This window comes from Meles meles, chromosome 18, assembly GCF_922984935.1.
Source record: "Meles meles chromosome 18, mMelMel3.1 paternal haplotype, whole genome shotgun sequence".
Lineage (NCBI taxonomy): Eukaryota > Metazoa > Chordata > Mammalia > Carnivora > Mustelidae > Meles > Meles meles.
This window is the reverse complement of record NC_060083.1, coordinates 47,510,164-47,526,027: the sequence shown is the minus strand read 5'-3', so window position 1 is coordinate 47,526,027 and position 15,864 is coordinate 47,510,164. Positions and strand designations below refer to the sequence as shown.

Below are 15,864 nucleotides of genomic sequence, written 5' to 3'. Positions count from 1 at the left end.
CACGGGCTGAGGACGGGGAAGGGAGCCGTGGTGGCAGTGGGGGCTGTGTGGTCTCCTTTCCAGAGGGGACACCTGCACATGGCTCCTGCGTCACCCGCCTGCCGGCCACCCGCTTCCCTTCTCCAGACGCAGTGACTGTCGTTCATGTCTTGTGTGTCCTTCCAGAAATTCCCACACGTGCACAAACGTGATATATGAGAAGTGTGTCTGTGTATTTAATTCACACAGTGACAATATCACATGCTTTACGCTTCAGTCTCTCGGCCTAATATCGGCCCCTGGTTTCCCCGATGCTTGTCCCGTGGATCATTCTACCGCCCTCTACGAAAATGCACCTGCTCCCCTACATGAGGGTTTTCGCACTGTTCCCGCGTCCTTGCTGATCACAACGCTTGTCCGAGTACCGGCCTGTGCACAGCGTTTCACACACGGGGAGATGCATCCTAGGAGCAGAATGGCTGGAAGGTCCAAAGCCATGTGCATTTGATTTTAATAGATACTAACAAGCTGCAAATGAGAGCATGAAGGAGGGGCGCCTGGGTGGCTCAGTCGGTTGAGCATCTGCCTACTTTTGGCTCAGGTCATGATCCCAGAGTCCTGGGATGGAGCCCCACATCAGGCTCACTCCTCAGCAGGGGTTCTGCTTCTCCCTCTACCCCTACCCCCTGCTTGTGCTCTCTCTCTCTCTCTCAAAAAAATAAATACGATCCAAAAAAAAAAAAAAAAAGAAAGAAAGAAAGAAAGAAAAGAAAAGAAAAGAGAAAAAAAAAGCATGAAGGAGAAGCCAGAGATGAGTAAGGTACACCACCAGAGTCACTGCTGGCCAGCCATGAGCCACACACATTCCTCCCCGTCGCCGGTGATGGGGGTGGCATGGGGGGGTTGGAGGTGGCAGCAGCTGTGGGCAGCACTGGCAGGATGTGGATGCAGGTGGGCTAGAAATCCTGGCGTGATGAAGTTCTTTGTCAAGTACAGAAACAGGAACGTAGCCAGAGGCCCAGAGGTCTTTGCTCTCCACAGGAGACCCGGGACACTCAAAGCATCTGCTAGAGACATGAGCAGTTCATAATCATCCCTGATGAGTCCTGACGTGGTGGACACAGGAATTCCCTGCTCTTCTGGGCCCTGGGACCGTTGTCCATCTGGTGAAGCCAGGAAATTGTATATGTGGGCAGGCATGTGCTCGCCCACCCACAATTCCTCCGCACGATTTCAGGTCCGCGGCCCCGGGGGTGAAGAGCCCCCGTTGCAGGGGGCATGAACGTGGGTTTAACAAAAAGCCAGGCTCCCATTTAAGCTCTACGGGTATCTGGTCCCTTTTGGTGCAGTGCTTTGCAAAAACAGCCCTTCCCTACCACGGTATTTGAAAGGCTGTTGGGGCATAACCTTTGATAAGAGCATTAATGGTAGAGCCTTGAAGAAAAAAGTGATAGGGTCCTGGGAATGTCCCCAAATCTCCCAAACTAGAAGGGGCTCAGGTGTCAGGGGCCCTGTGTTCCACTGCTTCTTAGCAGTTTTGCTCATCACATCAGTGGGGGACTGAGTACAAGGGGATGCTCTGGGATCAGGACAGTGTCTTCTGGGTGGTGGTGGGCCAGGCCCACCCTTCTGAGCCTGCACAGAGGTGAGTTAAAACAGAAGTTCACACTCAGGTCTGACTTGGACTCACATTCTTAGATGGCTACAAAGTACCCGGAACCTTCCAGAACATGGTCTCATCTGGGTCTCCCCACCACCCTGGGATGTGGCTATTTCTGTCTATTTTGCTGATGGAGAAATGCGTGCAGAGCCCTCGCCCATCCTGCCCAGGGTCACACCTCCAAGCAGAGTCAAGCCCAGAGCTTTGCTCAGGACACAGAAGCTTCCAGGGATGGGCGGAGACCTTCCCTCACCCAGGGAGTCACCAAGGCCTTAACCCAGGGAGGGGCAGGCCTGAGTTTGCAGCCTCTGCTTTAAGACCATCCCAGGAGGTGCTTCTACAAAACGGTACCGTAGGGCCTTCCCCTCAAACACAACATGGGGTGTGTCTATCGAGAAGGCCCAGTGCTGACCCAGGAGGCACAGGGGATAAGGGGCAGTGGTGGGGGGCGATCGGCCCAGCCGGCTCCCGGCTGTGGCCCAGCCCAGCGTGCTGTGCCAGCTGCCATATCCAACCAGCCGGGCCACCTTGGGCAGCACCCTTTCTCAACGCTGGGCTAGGTTTCAGAGTCTGTGCCCATTCTGGAACCCCCCTTCTCCTTCCCCCACAGCTCTGTCAGCGGCTGGGAGGTGCTACAAACTTGTAGAAGAGCCATTTCCAGAACTTCCAGGCGGGCATGCGTGGGAAACCCCCCAGAGGGCGTGTTGGCGCATTTCTGCAAAAGAGGAAAAGGGCAGCCACGAGCCCACATCCTGTGACGCCCCCAGCAGAAGCCTGCTCAGGGCCACACGCATCCTCGTGTCCCCTCCCCCACGCTCACACACTGAGACCCGGAGACTGGAGAAACTGCGGGGATCGCCGAGATCTCGGGCCAGCCTCCCTGCGGACGTTTCTGTACCAGACAGGCAGGTGCCCTGCAGGAACCTGGATTTCAGCAGCATTGTTTTGCTCTAACTGCCTAGTGACCCATTTAGAAAATTAGGTTATGTTCCCATGACTTGTTCGTGGTGCGCTGGGGCAGGCTCTGGGGCTGCTGCCTCCTTGCGCGGATGCTTGCCAGCCACCGGCCGACGGCTGTCACCAGCGGCAGCGGCTCTCACCTTCAAGGGCACGGAAGAATCCCCTGGGGGCTTCTGAAACTCCAGGTGCCCGGAGGCCCCTGAGACCCATCAGAGTCTGGGAGAGGGTGGGGGGAGATCAAATCTGGCAATCACGGTCCTGCTGAGAATCCCCATCAAGCCGACCAAGACAGGCCCCTCGGCTTTCCTCCTCTGGAGAACCGGACCAGGCTGCGAAAGCGTTCACGGCCATATCCAAGTGCAGCCTCCTCCCCGCCCTGCCCCGCTTACCTTTTTATTCCCTCCGCCAGGGACGTGGGTGATGTTGTCCAGGGACCCAATCTTCGACTGGACTCTGTCCTTGAAGTCCAGCTTCTCCGACTTGACTTCCACCTGGCCGCCTCCTGAAACAAGGCACATGGGGCATGGTGCCTTGAAGGAGGGCAGAGCGCGCGATGCCGGGAAGACGCCCGCCTCTCCGAGGGGGTAGGACTACCCTTCATTTAGAAGGTGCTCGGGGCCCAGGTAAGCCCTTCCCAAAGGGCCTGACGACAGCTTGCGGCATCTCTCTCATCAAGGTGAGCATCCAATATTCGCTCAACACACGTTACCGCACAGGTCACGGACAGCTCAGTCCTGGGGGAATGGTTCCGCACTCTAAGCTTGCAGAGAATGAAGTCTTTCTATGCCAGCGCTCCGAAAGGCACAGCCCTGCAAGCTCTCTGAATGAAACTAAACGGTGAAATGCACCCTAACCGAGCCAGGGCCAAGACCCTTCTCCTTCCTCAGATGCTTAGGGCCGAGCCCAAGCATGGGGGACCCAGCCTGAGGAAGTAACGAGTGCCATTCATTTCTGGAGAAAGGATAAAGCCATCTGAGAAAGCTGCTCCCAGCATGGGAGGATGGTGGCCCCAGGTGAGGAATGGTTTTCACCGGGAGAGATGAAACCCCCACGGCATGTCCCAGGAAAGCCAGAAACCGATGTGACACAGTCCAGACCACGTGTCTGCTGGCCTTCCCTCCCCACGGGAACGCTTCAAGCAACGATGCCCCTCTGAATCGGGCTTAAGGCAGAAGCCCTCGCTCTGGACTCCCAGGCAGGAGTTAGAGTCTACATCAGCGCTGGACAAGACGGTAGCCATCGGCCATGTGTAGCTACTTACATTTTAATTTTAAAAAATTGTTCATTTCGTCAAATGCACTAGCCATGTTTTCAGGGCTCGACAGCCACATGTGGTTGGTGGCTGCCATACGGAACAGAGCAGGTCTAGAACAGTCCCACCATCGCAGAGAGATCTACAGCTACTGCTCTGGCTTCTACATGGGGTGGGACGGGGAGGAGAAAGGCAAGCATGGCCAGCCCCGACAGTATTTTCTGTTGAAACCAAGTCACAGCGGGAGCATGGCACTGGCTGGTGAAGTGGCCCCCATGTGGGCTGGGGATCAAACAAGCCAGCCTCCGGGAGCCAGATCAGGCCCTCCCCCAGCTCCAGAGGCCCTACGTGCACCTGCTCGGAGAACCACAAGAGAACCACGAGCTGGGGTTCAGGACCAGCCTCTGCCCTCCCCCCTTGCATTGTCTTGGCCAGCACAGCACCCCGCGCAGGAGCGAGACAGACAGGGCAGCCGCCCCTCCCAGGGCCCAGAAAGTTTTACTTCCAACGCCCCCCTGGCCAGCTCATCCCCTCCATCCCTCCAGCCACTTCAGGAGAAGGCACCCCCCAGCCGGTCCTGCCCCCATCCCCGACCTTCCCGCCTTCTGCAGGGGCTACCTGGCTTATGATGGATGTTGCCTAACGAGCCGCACTTGGAGGTCACCTTGCTCAGGTCCACTGGCTTGTACACTATCTGCACCTGGAGGTGAGAGACGATGAGCAAGAGACAAAGAATAAAACAGGATGATTTCACTGTGGGCGGCACAGCCTGAGAAGGAGCTGTGTCCAGCAGATCGGGCCCTGCTGGGACCGTGCTTCCTGGAGCCCCGAGGAACGCACCCCTCGCCATGGTGGGAAGCTGCATCTTCGGATTTCTGCCAACCCTGCCCCACGCGGGGGGCCCGGATCTTCACAAAATAACAGTGGGACAGGAGGGCCCTCGTCCCTCAGGGGAACAAAGGGAGCCTCTGTCACGGGGCAGGGCCCACACCGCTGGTTTCAAAGAGTCACTCTTCCCTGACGTGACACAGACACCACAGTAAGTGGGGACAAAGCAGAAGGGATCTGCACGATCCGTGTATGCGACACTTAGAAAATCTTGTTGCAAAAGCAAGGAAGCTGGGTCTGCTGGTGGCTGGGCCTCAGAGAGGAGTGGGCCGAGCAGGCTCGGTGGGAGGCTTGCTCCCAGGACGGCCTCCCACAAACCCCAGGACCGCAGCAGGCGCGTTGACAGTCAGCAAGCAGGACCCAGAGCCAGCCGGCACCCGGACACACAGTGTCCTGGACATTTCGGTTCTGTAGCCCAAGGAGCAAAGCGATAGGAGATGGCCAGGCGGCACGGAACAACCCACTGGGACACACACAGGTAGGGGAGGCCTCAGGGCTCCTCAGAACCAGCTGAGGGCCCAGCGTGTGGCTTGCCCTCCGGAGGGGGTGACAGCCCCTGAGTGAGCCACCAGTCCCAACCCAAGGCACAGCTCCCTGGAGGGGACACGCCCACAGCACCCCCCATAGCCTTGGCGGGGGAGGGGGGTCCCTGGATGGTCACTGATGGACACTTCCTAAAGCTGCCAGCAGCCACCAGTGTGAGGTCACCTGTGGGTACATGAGGCCAGTCACCATGGAGTGCGGAGTTGCCTCCCCCTCCTTGCCGCCGGGGTGACCCAGGGGAGAGATGGCCTGGAGCCAGAGAACCAGGAAAAAAAAGGAGATCTACTTCTGTCTAAATCATCTGGAACGATTCCAAATTATTTCAGTTAATGAAAATCGTGCTGGCATTTGCCATTTATTGATGGAGAGTTGAGCAGGGCTGACAGGTGCCCCTGGCCTGTGTGGGGTGTGTGGAGTGAGGCGGGGGGGGGGGGGGGCACAGGGTGGCAACCACGCCTGGGAGGGTGAGCCCGGGGGGAAGGAACAATTCTGAGGGGGTCGGGTCTGGGAGACGGCGCATGCTGCACAGGGCGCCGAGAGGCTGGGAAGGAGCTCCTCCCGGCCTGGACCAGGGAACAGGAGGGCAGGGAGGAGGAGGAAACTGGTCGGGCAGAGGGAAAGGACTGCTTGAGGGCAGGAGGCCAGGCCAGGCGGACTGGAGGCCAGGAGAGCGAGGAGGCCAGGTCTGGGAGTGGAGTCCAGAGCCAGCCAGGAGGTGAGGGTCCCGAGATGGACAAGGAGCGGGGTCTGCCTGCTGGGAAGTCACCACCAGGCTCGGGAAGGGAGGGCAGCTGGCCAGAGGCGGGGGCCCAGGCCAGCCGTCTAGCACCCCCAGAACACAAGAAGCTGCTTGGAGCCCCCCAGCCATCGTCCACCAAAGAGCTTTCTGTGAAGCCCTTACCACAAACCAGTGCTCAGGGCCAGCCTGAGAAGTCCTGGGCTCCCTGCCAGCTCCTACAGTGAGCTGCACGTGGGCAGAGAGCACAGGTCAGACAGGGGGTGCCCCCCTGCAAGGCCCCTGAGGTCCTGGGCACGGCCAGCAGCCGTGGGAAGCTACAGTCTCCCCAGAACCTACGTCCGGAGGAGCGGTCTGCTGTCAGTGGCCCCCTGGGCCCCACAGCCTTGGCTGTCCCCACACACCTGCCACCAGCTGACCAGACTGGTGTCACACCAGGGAGCCTTCCTCCCCGGGTCAGAGCCCATGTCTGCCCAACAGCAGCCCTCCAGGAGTCAAAGCTGCCACCTGGAGCCCAAGGGCGTGGGCAGTCCTCACACCTTCCCTTGGCTTCTGGGAGCAATGGGACCGGAGCACAAGGACCGGGGACACAGAGGGGACACGGAGCAGACACCGGTGAGGAAGCGTTACCGAAGCGTCATGCAGCAGCGGTGGGAAGCAGACGCTAGTCCCAGGACCAGCGGCAGGGTCCGGGTGCTCAGGGTGGGGACAGCGGCACATTGCAAGAATAAACCTCAGGGGCGGGGGTTGGCTGGACACAGGGGTGCGGCCCGGGGTTGGGCATGTTCTGGAGAGAGAGCTGGCAGGGGGCTACCACCATCCCCCAGTCTCCACCAGCAGGGAGTGAGATCCCTGCTCTCAGAACTGTCCCCCGACCCGGGGAGGGGGACCTCAGAGGGGCTTGGCCCTCCCGCTGAGATGGGTTTAAAGGTTGGCTGCCCGCCAACCCAGAGGCAGGGAAGGGGGCCGGGGAGAAGGGGGCCCTTCCTCTGGACACCCCTACTGTGTGTGGCCACTGAGAGGCTGGAGGTCAGCAGAGTTGACGGAGTGGGTGGGTGAGCAGTGAGGATGCCAGCCCAGATCTCAGGCCCTCACCCACTGGGGACTCCAGGAGCCCCCAGGACATTTGGAGGAAGCCAAACTTAAAAGGGCGCAAAGCGGTGTTTTTCTGTTTTTCTGGCAACGCCTGCCCACCGCAGGCAGGGTCCCCTGGGGCACTGTTTTCTACTCTTTAGCACCTGATGGCTCAGCCACGGGTGGGGCTGTTTTGTAGTCTGAGCCCAGGCTTGGGGACCTGCTTGTCCCTTGCAAATGCGGGGTGCAAACATTAACAGAGACGGGATGCACGTCTCGTGGCCCGAGGCAGGACAGGAAGACGCTGTGTCTGCTCCTCTGCCCGGGCGGGCCAGCTGTCCCCCGAGCTGTCAAGGTGAACCTGCCCCCGTCACAGGGGAGGACGTGACAGAGCCCAGACTTAGGTGCCACCACCTTCCGCCCAACCTCCCGCGGGCTGTGGGACTTCCAGGAGCCCATGCTGGATGGTGGGTGGTGCCCCCCGCGGGGTGTTACACGGTGAGGACTCGGCCTCCAGGTCTGGGACAGAGAGGGTCTGGGTCATCTTCCCCTTACTGCCCCGGCAGCCTGCACTGGCCAGGGGACCCACCGGTGCTGGGGCAGCCCAGCCCCCATGAACAGTGGGTACAGTGTGGGGTACCGGGGTACCCGGTACGGGGTACACGGCTGGGAGGCACGGGAATCACCAGGTACTGGGGACACAGGCCGACCCTGACCCGGGGGATGGTTTATTCTCTGCAATGTCTCGCGAGCGTCTACACCCACGCTGCCTCTTACAAACGGCGGTGGGGTGCGGGGAAAGTGTGAAAGTACTCACACTGCCGCCTCCTGGCACGTGTTTGATATTATCCTTTGAGCCACACTTGGACTGGACGTTGCTAAGATCCAGCTTCTTATTAATTATCTGCACCTTTGATAGCCAGAGAAAAGGATGAGTGACACACCATGCCCAGCACGCCCCGCCCGGTGCTACGGTCCTCCCCGGGGCCAGCTTCGGGGCTGGGAGAGGCGGCACCAGGCTGAGGGCAGGAGGCCTGAGTCAGGCCTTACCAGGGGAGCTGCCCCGGGAAGGCTTTCCAGAACTTCGAGTGCCGGGCTCCACCTGGCAACGCTGGGCCTAGAAAGCAAGTCCACCCGGAGGCGATTCGCATCCCCCCCAGCACCTCGGAGTCCTATAAACCCTATAAACCCAGCCGAGTGTCCTCCAGGCTGGGACAGAGTGAGATGTGCTCCATTATGTGACTGAATGAATAAACAAAAGAAAAACAAAGTCCCATCCGTGTCCTCATTCACACGCCTACCAGGCTTGCCCGAACATTCGAGAGCTCCCCTTGCCTGTCCTCACGGCTGGGAGGCATGGGAATCGCCTGCAGAATTTTTACCCCACCCGGACCTAGAATTAGCATCTTGGTCTCTGTGCTTCTGGAAAGCTCGACCGGGGCTTCGTTGGGACGCTGGGCTAGGTGTGAGAATCGCAGGGAGGACACAGAGGGCTCTGCGGAGAGAGACGAATCCCGGCCTCCCTCCCTCTGCGCGAGACACCACCGCTTCAGTGGTGACTGATTTTTACTCGGTTTGTCTAAAAACTAAAACACGCTGACAACTGTGGCAGAGAGGAGGAGAGTCTGGGGCGCCGGAGTGGGGGTAACATCTCCATCCCCGCTCGCTCCCCGCGGGAACTCCCTGCTGGGAAACCGTGTGCTTCTCTTCCGGTTCCCTTCACTTCTGTTCTGCGCAGAGAACAGCCACCAGCTGGCCAGCGGGGGCTCCCCAGTAAGAACCAGTTGCTCTCTGGAATTCACGAAATGGCACCAACCCCTTCGATGTGACATTTGGGAACGCCGGGCTGGGGCCGCTGCTCCGGGGACTCGGGACCCACGAGGGTGGCTGTGGCTGGGCGGGGGCGGGCAGGCGCGGGCAGGGGTGTCGCGGAGCCCCAGCCTGGCTTTTGGGGAGAGAAGGGTCCCAAACCCTGACCCCAGAGTCAGAGCCAGCCCTCAAGGTCCTCCTCAAAATGAGGAAACCAGGACACAATGGCAGAATCTGTCTATCCTATTTTTTGGTGTTCAAATGGCCTTTCCTTTATTAAATTATTAGTTATCAAATTACATTGGTAGCAGATCATGTTTATCATTTTTAGATGTCCTTAGCCTGACAAAATAAAAACAGAGTAAGCTTCTCTTGGACCCCATCCCGTTTTTTTTCCCCTAACCTTACTGGTCTGGCTCGAAACACCCGGTAAGCACGCACCTGCCCACCTTTTTCATTCTCTTCTATGTTTCTTTAAAATAAAAAGCTTTTTTTTTTTTATTAGAAAAGTAACAAAACATTATGATTTTGAAAAACAGGTTAAAAAAAAGCAAAAAAAAAACCAAAACAGTTTCCCCATTACCCTAACCCAATAACCATCAACTTTTCGTTCTGTTCCCTTGAAGTCACAGATCTATAAATAAAACTACATTTAAAGGGTCTTATTTACATAAGTAGCATCATCTTCTAAGCATTTGTCTTATCTACAGTCATGAAAAGCATTATTTTAAATAATGTGTCATATTCCATTCTGTGACATCTGTGTGACTAGATACTTGTTTTAAATATTTTATTTATTTATTTGACAGAGATCACAAGTAGGCAGAGAGGCAGGCAGAGAGAGAGGGACAAACAGGCTTCCCCACTGAGCAGAGAGCCCGATGTGGGGCTCGATCCCAGGACCCTGAGATCATGACCTGAGTCGAAGGCAGCGGCTTAAACCGCTGAGCCACCCAGGCGCCCCTAGATACTTATTTTAAATGACAAAAACAGTTTCGCCATGAACATCTCTCTGCAAGGAGTTCTTTCTGTATGATGGATTATTTTCATAGCAGAGTCCCAGAAGAAGAATTTCTGGGTCAAAGTTATAAATATTCTAAAAATTCTCAGTATAACTCTCCAAGAGGCTTTCTAAAAGGGTCGGATTAATTTACCCCACGAGCACCATGGAAAAAGTCAGTTTTGCCACACGGCTGCCGGCGTCGGACACCTAAAGACTCAGTTTGCTTTCTTTGATTCAAATAAATGGGACTGCATTGTTGGCTTATTCTGCATTTTTAAAAAAATTATTATTAAGAAGTTGTCCCTTTGCCCCCTTTTTGCTGGTAGATGTATATTTTTCTACAAATGTTTATAAATTTAGACTTTGTCATTTCTTCTGTTTTTTATTTTTTTTAAAGATTTTATTTATTTTTTTTTGATAGAGATCACAAGTAGGCAGAGAGGAGGGGGAAGCAGGCTCCCTGCTGAGCAGAGAGCCTGATGCTGATGCCAGGCTCGATCTCATGACCCTTAGACCATGACCTGAGGCAACATCAAAAGTCAGATGCTTGGGCACCTGGGTGGCTCAGTGGGTTAAGCCTCTGCCTTCGGCCCAGGTCATGATCTCAGGGTCCTGGGATCGAGCCCCGCATCAGGCTCTCTGCTCAGCAGGGAGTCTTCTTCCCTCTCTCTCTGCCTACTTGTGATCTCTCTCTCTCTCTAATAAATAAATAAAATCTTTAAAAAAAAAGTCAGATGCTTAACTGACTGAGCCACCCAGGTGCTCCTCTTTTTTGGTTTTTAATTGTAAAAACCACTCCTCATTTAGCGGTTGGGTAAATATCTAATTCCACATCATCTTCTTCACATGCCATGCCCCTAACTTGGTGATGAGGAGACCATCTGAGGCCCCAAGGGGTTCAGCGACCTTCTTACATCAAGACCTCACTACAGGGGGGCGCCTGGGTGGCTCAGTGGGTTAAAGTCTCTGCCTTCGGCTCAGGTCATGATCTCAGGGTCCTGGAATCGAGCCCCGCATCAGGCTCTCTGCTCAGCGGGGAGCCTGTTTCCCTTCCTCTCTCTCCTCTCTCTCTCTGCCTGCCTCTCTGCCTACTTGTGATCTCTGTCAAATAAATAAAATAAATAAAATTAAATTAAAAAGACCTCACTACAGGCTACCTACGTGAAAACACTTCACCCCAGCTGTCCTCAAGCTGGGTGTCTCCTACACCAAGTACCAACGCCCCTCTCTCTGGGTGGACTCTGAAATTCTCTTTCCTGCTGGGGAGGAGATATAGGGCTCAAACCGGGCGGGAGCGGGAGCAGCAAGCGGGACAGGGTTTCTCACACAGCTTCTCAAGGACTCGCTGCCGCCCCTCGGCACAATGTCTCTGAATTAGCTCATGCCACCTTCAGATTTTAAGGAGTGGAACGCCTCTGTTCCCACGGAAGGGTTTACTTCATGGTTTACTCATCCCTTTCCACTGGTGAAGTCCCAGAAGCAGACTTGCTTGCTTTCACAAAATGCACTGGGGCTGTCTAGTATTAGAAAACACACACACACACAAACACACAAAATACTAATACAACAGAATTAAAAGGGTAATGGTCAAAGGAGGAGAGGTCCTCAGGACTGACCATGTGACCGATCACTAACTACCTTGAACTCCGCGCTTCCTGGAAGTCAAGGTAAAACGGGGACCATGAGGAGCTCCATAACCCTCCTTATCTGACAAAGAAAACTTACCAGTTTTGCAAAGATAACCTTGTTTTCTGAACTAATCCATTTAAGAAATTCACCAAATGAATTTAGCGATATTAAGCAACAAGATTTGCAACGTACATAGACTTTTTTTTTTTAATGTGTCTTCTTCTCGTTCCAATCCCACAAAAAAGGCAACAATTATTTTTTTGTGGGATTTGGCAGTAGACATAAGGATATTTACAAAGAAGACCTGAATTACTGTTAGTCGTCAAATTAAGTCAACACCCATTACGAAGCATTAGATTTTCAGAAGGGAGCTAAAAGGGTTGGCTTTATGAAACTGAAATCCAGAAACTTAATTTCTCGGCTACAGCAACATGTAGGATGTTGAGCCTCGGCTCTGGGCAGACACTGAGAATTCTCATCAAAGGAAAGAACGATGTTTTCAAATCTCCACATTTTGATTCAGGGACTCACAGTCAACGGAGAAATTGCTGCAGTCAGGGTTGATCCGGGAGGAGAGGCTGGGGTGGGGCGGGGAGGAAGAGAAGCTCCCTTTGGTTTTGTCCATTTCCTTGAGGACCTGAAGCTGTGCCAAATGCTCCCCAGGCCTTGATCTGACTCAGTGCGGGCTCAGAGCTCTCAAGATGCTCCAGATGGCCCGGTCCTCCCCCCCAAGAGCTCCCAGTCTGGCCCAGTGTCCACTGGCTGTCCCTGGCAATGCCTGTTTCCAGCATGGGCTGGTGCTGGCTGGGCCCAGCCTGGCATCCCTAGAGTCGATGTACGGGGTGCATCTTTAATATGATGGGATTTACACAAGTTTGTTCAGAGATACAAATGCTGTGCACAGGGAGAGGTGCCCGGAAGGCCTGGGAGTTACAGGCTGTGCCAGGGAAGGGTCCCAGCCTGGTTCTGCAGTGCGGGCCGGGCCCCTCAGCTCAGGTTCAGCTGAATCCCTGGACCTGATCCAGGAGAGACAGGCTATCCCAGGTATAAACGGACTTAACCGACTTCACGTAAATGTTCTGTGTGCTTTTTACAAGAGAACTGGGACCCTGTTGCTAAATATAATGAATTTTAAAAATACAGTCTTCAGTGCACCCGTGTGGAGACAGACACAGCGTTCTGCTGCCATCTTGTGGCCACCTGGAATATTGCAGCCCAAAGCTCTGGAGAATGGAGGGGGAACCCTTTGGCTCTCTTTTTTTTTTTTTTTTTTTTTTTTTTTTTTTTTTTTTTTTATCCTTTGGCTCTCTTGGTTGGTTTCTGTCCTGCTTGGGGCCCTAGCATTGCAGGACTGGTCTGGACATCCTCAGAGCCATAGGCTCCGCCCCAGTTCTGACCAGGAGGCCTTGGCACCAAGTGAGCTCCATCTCTCTCCCACGCGGGATGGTCCCTGGGACCCCTGTGGTTCCCTCTGTGCCCAGTCCTCAGATTTGCGTAGCACAGGAGACCCTAGGAGGGGTCGAGGTCAGAGCCAGCAGGTGAGAATCCTGGTATCGGTGGGGACTGCACATTGAGAACACCTGGGGAGGCTCTCTGGGAGATTCTAATGGGCCTGAGGAAGGCTCTGGCACTAGGATTTTTACAAGAAACTCCTACCTCCCTCCACCAAGCCCCCAGCTGATTCTCCTGCAGTCAGGGAGGACAGCCGCTGCCCCCCCTCCTCCCCGGGAGCAGGCAGGCGGGTCTGCAGTGCTGGTCTGCCTTGCCTTCTCCTCCAGCCTTTGGTGGACTCAGCAGATTCTGTTCAAGTGGCCAAGTGACTATCTGCATTTTCCTTTAAAAATAATTCTGTTCTGGAATCTTCAAGCAACACCTGCTCATAGTAGCAAATCAGGAAAACAGAGCAAAGTACAAAGCAGAACACAGATGTTTTACATTTCTTTCCCCCAGCCACTGATCTACGTCGATCCTGGGTATTTTCAGTCTCTGCAGGTTTTTTAAACTGGACCCTCTTGCTTCTCCTCCTTTAGGGGACCACCTATGCAGGGGGTCACGGTACTCGTCAGACTCACAGCGCCGGCCCTTTTGCGGTCGAAATAAGCTCCCACTGAGCCCTTACTGTCTGGCAGGCCCCACGGGAGGCCCCAGGGCCCCAACGATCTCAAGGAAAGCTCCGGAAACCTTTAGTCCAGGCGTTTTGAAAGCCATCCCCACGGGTCCCATTTGCCTTCTTTCCTGCTTCCTGGCTCCTCGTTTTCCCTGGAGATTAGTGTTCCTCTTCATTATGGCTGAGATTTTCTGTTTCCAACAATTTTCTAGGTTCTCCATGGGATTTAAGGGAAGCTGTTCCTCCTCCCTAGGCCACTTCCCTGCGTCCTACCCCACGGAGGCCCAGATAAAATGTTCCTTTCCCCTTGAACCCCTGTAGTATATGTGAGGCCACAGGTCCGTGCCCAGCACGGTGAGGTTGTAAGGAGGGGGGACTGGGCCACTCAGAGCCTCAGGTCGCTGCCCCCATCCACCGGACTCCTCCCCCACAGGTGGGCAGCTCTGGGTGCGAGGGGCAGAATCTGGTCCCAGAAGGGTCCTCAGTGGGAAATGCTCTGCCCCGGCACTGGGGTCTGTGCCGAACTGCTGGAACGGGGCCAGGGACGCCCACGCTTTCCGTGCCAACCTCAGAGGAACTCGGGTTTGGGGGGGTGCAGCCTGAGCTGATGGGGGTGCGGCTGGAGCTGGCAGGAAGAGGTGGGTGTTTGCTGGTGTGTGACAGCCCACAGGCGGCGGCAGAGGGGGGGCGGTTTGCTGATGGTGACTTTCTCTCTGGTAGTCACTGTTGTCCTGAGACACTGGTCGCAGCCCCACAATCTTCTCATAGGTGCAGAGCTGGCTGTGTGGTGGTGGGGGGGGGTGTTTGTTTTCCCTTTTCCACCACGAGGGGCCAGCGGTCCCTCTATGCTATGGAAACAGGGCACACGTGGGACACTCACGGCGCTGAGGGAGGTGTGTGGACACCTGTGGGAACAACCCATCCCATTGTCAACCCTCTGTCCATAAAGCTTCACAGAGGGGTCAACTTCAAGCCAACACCCCAGCTGCCCCAGAGCCCCTTCTGGAAGGATGCAGGCATCTTTACAAGGAACAGCCAAGGCAAACACCACAGAAAAATAAACACGGGTCTAGCGCCAACCCCGGGGACCACAGACCAGTGGCCATGAGCCCTGGGGCTCTACCCGGAGACGCACCCAGACCTCCCAGCTGGGCAGGACTCTTCGGGACCCCAAAGATGGGGAAGGCTGGGGGGAGGCCCTGAGGCTCCACGGGGAGCAAAGCTCAGGGTTTCAGTTAAGGCACCAACATGGACAGAAACCCTGAGGCGCCCTCCCTTCATGGTGGCCCAGGCCCCAGCCAAGAGGGACATCGATAGTGCCAACGGCCCCCGCTGTGGGGGGAGTCGAGTGGCTCTGACTGAAAACGGAAATGCTGGCTCTGGGTTCTCTAACGTCCCCCCAGCACAGCAGGAGGCTCACGGGCCCCCAAACGGCCCAAGCCCGGGAGGCCCAACCCATCAGTGCTCCCAACCCCTGAGTCCTGGTCCCCCGTACACAAGCCACCTCTTCTCCCTTCCCCACCCCCGCCACCAATACGGGGTGGGGGGCAGGCTGTTTAGGGTTGTATCGTGTCCCCCCAAATTCATATGCCGATGTCTTAACTCCCAGTGCCTCAGAATGGGACCGCATTTGGAGACAGGGCCTTTCACGAGCTGGGCCTCCATCCAGTATGACAGGGTCTTTCTAGGAAGGGGAGACTGGGACAGAGAAGCACCCAGAAAAAAGACCACATGAGACACAGGAAGGCTGTCATCTACACGCCGAGCAGAGGGACCTCAAAAACAAAACAAAACAAAAAGACCAGCCCTGCCGATACCCTGATCTTGGCCTTCTGGCCTCCAGAACAGTGAGGAAACACACTTCTGTTATATGAGCTGCCCCGTCTGTGGTCTTTTCTGTGTCAGCCTTGGGAAGCTTCTACAACGGGGGGCAGGGGACGAGAGGAGGAGGAGGGGGTCCGGGTCAGTCCCCATCTCCCACCACCTTAGGCCTTTGGAGGTTCTCGTTTCTCCACCATTAGGGAAACCAAAGATTTCATGAGCGCCCACGTGCCCCAAAGAACTAGTTGTTCAAAAGGGCACCCCAGATTCCCTCGGAATTGAGGATTAGAGAGAATGTTAACCTAGAGAAATGTCCAACAAACGCCAGAGAGACTCACCTACAGATTGGTTGTGTCATGTTTTAAACACGAGACAGGATGGGGAACCTCTGTGGGTGCCCCCA

At 55.6% G+C, this 15,864-nt stretch overlaps 1 protein-coding gene across 10 annotated transcripts in view; it reads right to left on the bottom strand.

Annotated features, from left to right (window-relative positions):
- Nucleotides 1-15,864, bottom strand: part of MAPT (microtubule associated protein tau) — a 99,536-nt gene that overhangs the window by 4,204 nt on the left and 79,468 nt on the right. For 7 of the 10 annotated variants that reach the window (XM_045984600.1, XM_045984610.1, XM_045984604.1 and 4 more), the window contains 3 exons: nt 7,910-8,002; nt 4,470-4,551; nt 2,989-3,101 (listed from right to left, as the gene is read on the bottom strand). In XM_045984600.1, coding sequence (XP_045840556.1) covers nt 2,989-3,101; nt 4,470-4,551; nt 7,910-8,002 — 288 coding nt within the window. The remainder of the gene's footprint in view (nt 1-2,988; nt 3,102-4,469; nt 4,552-7,909; nt 8,003-15,864) is intronic. The other 3 variants (XM_045984605.1, XM_045984608.1, XM_045984609.1) reach the window with 1 other exon arrangement.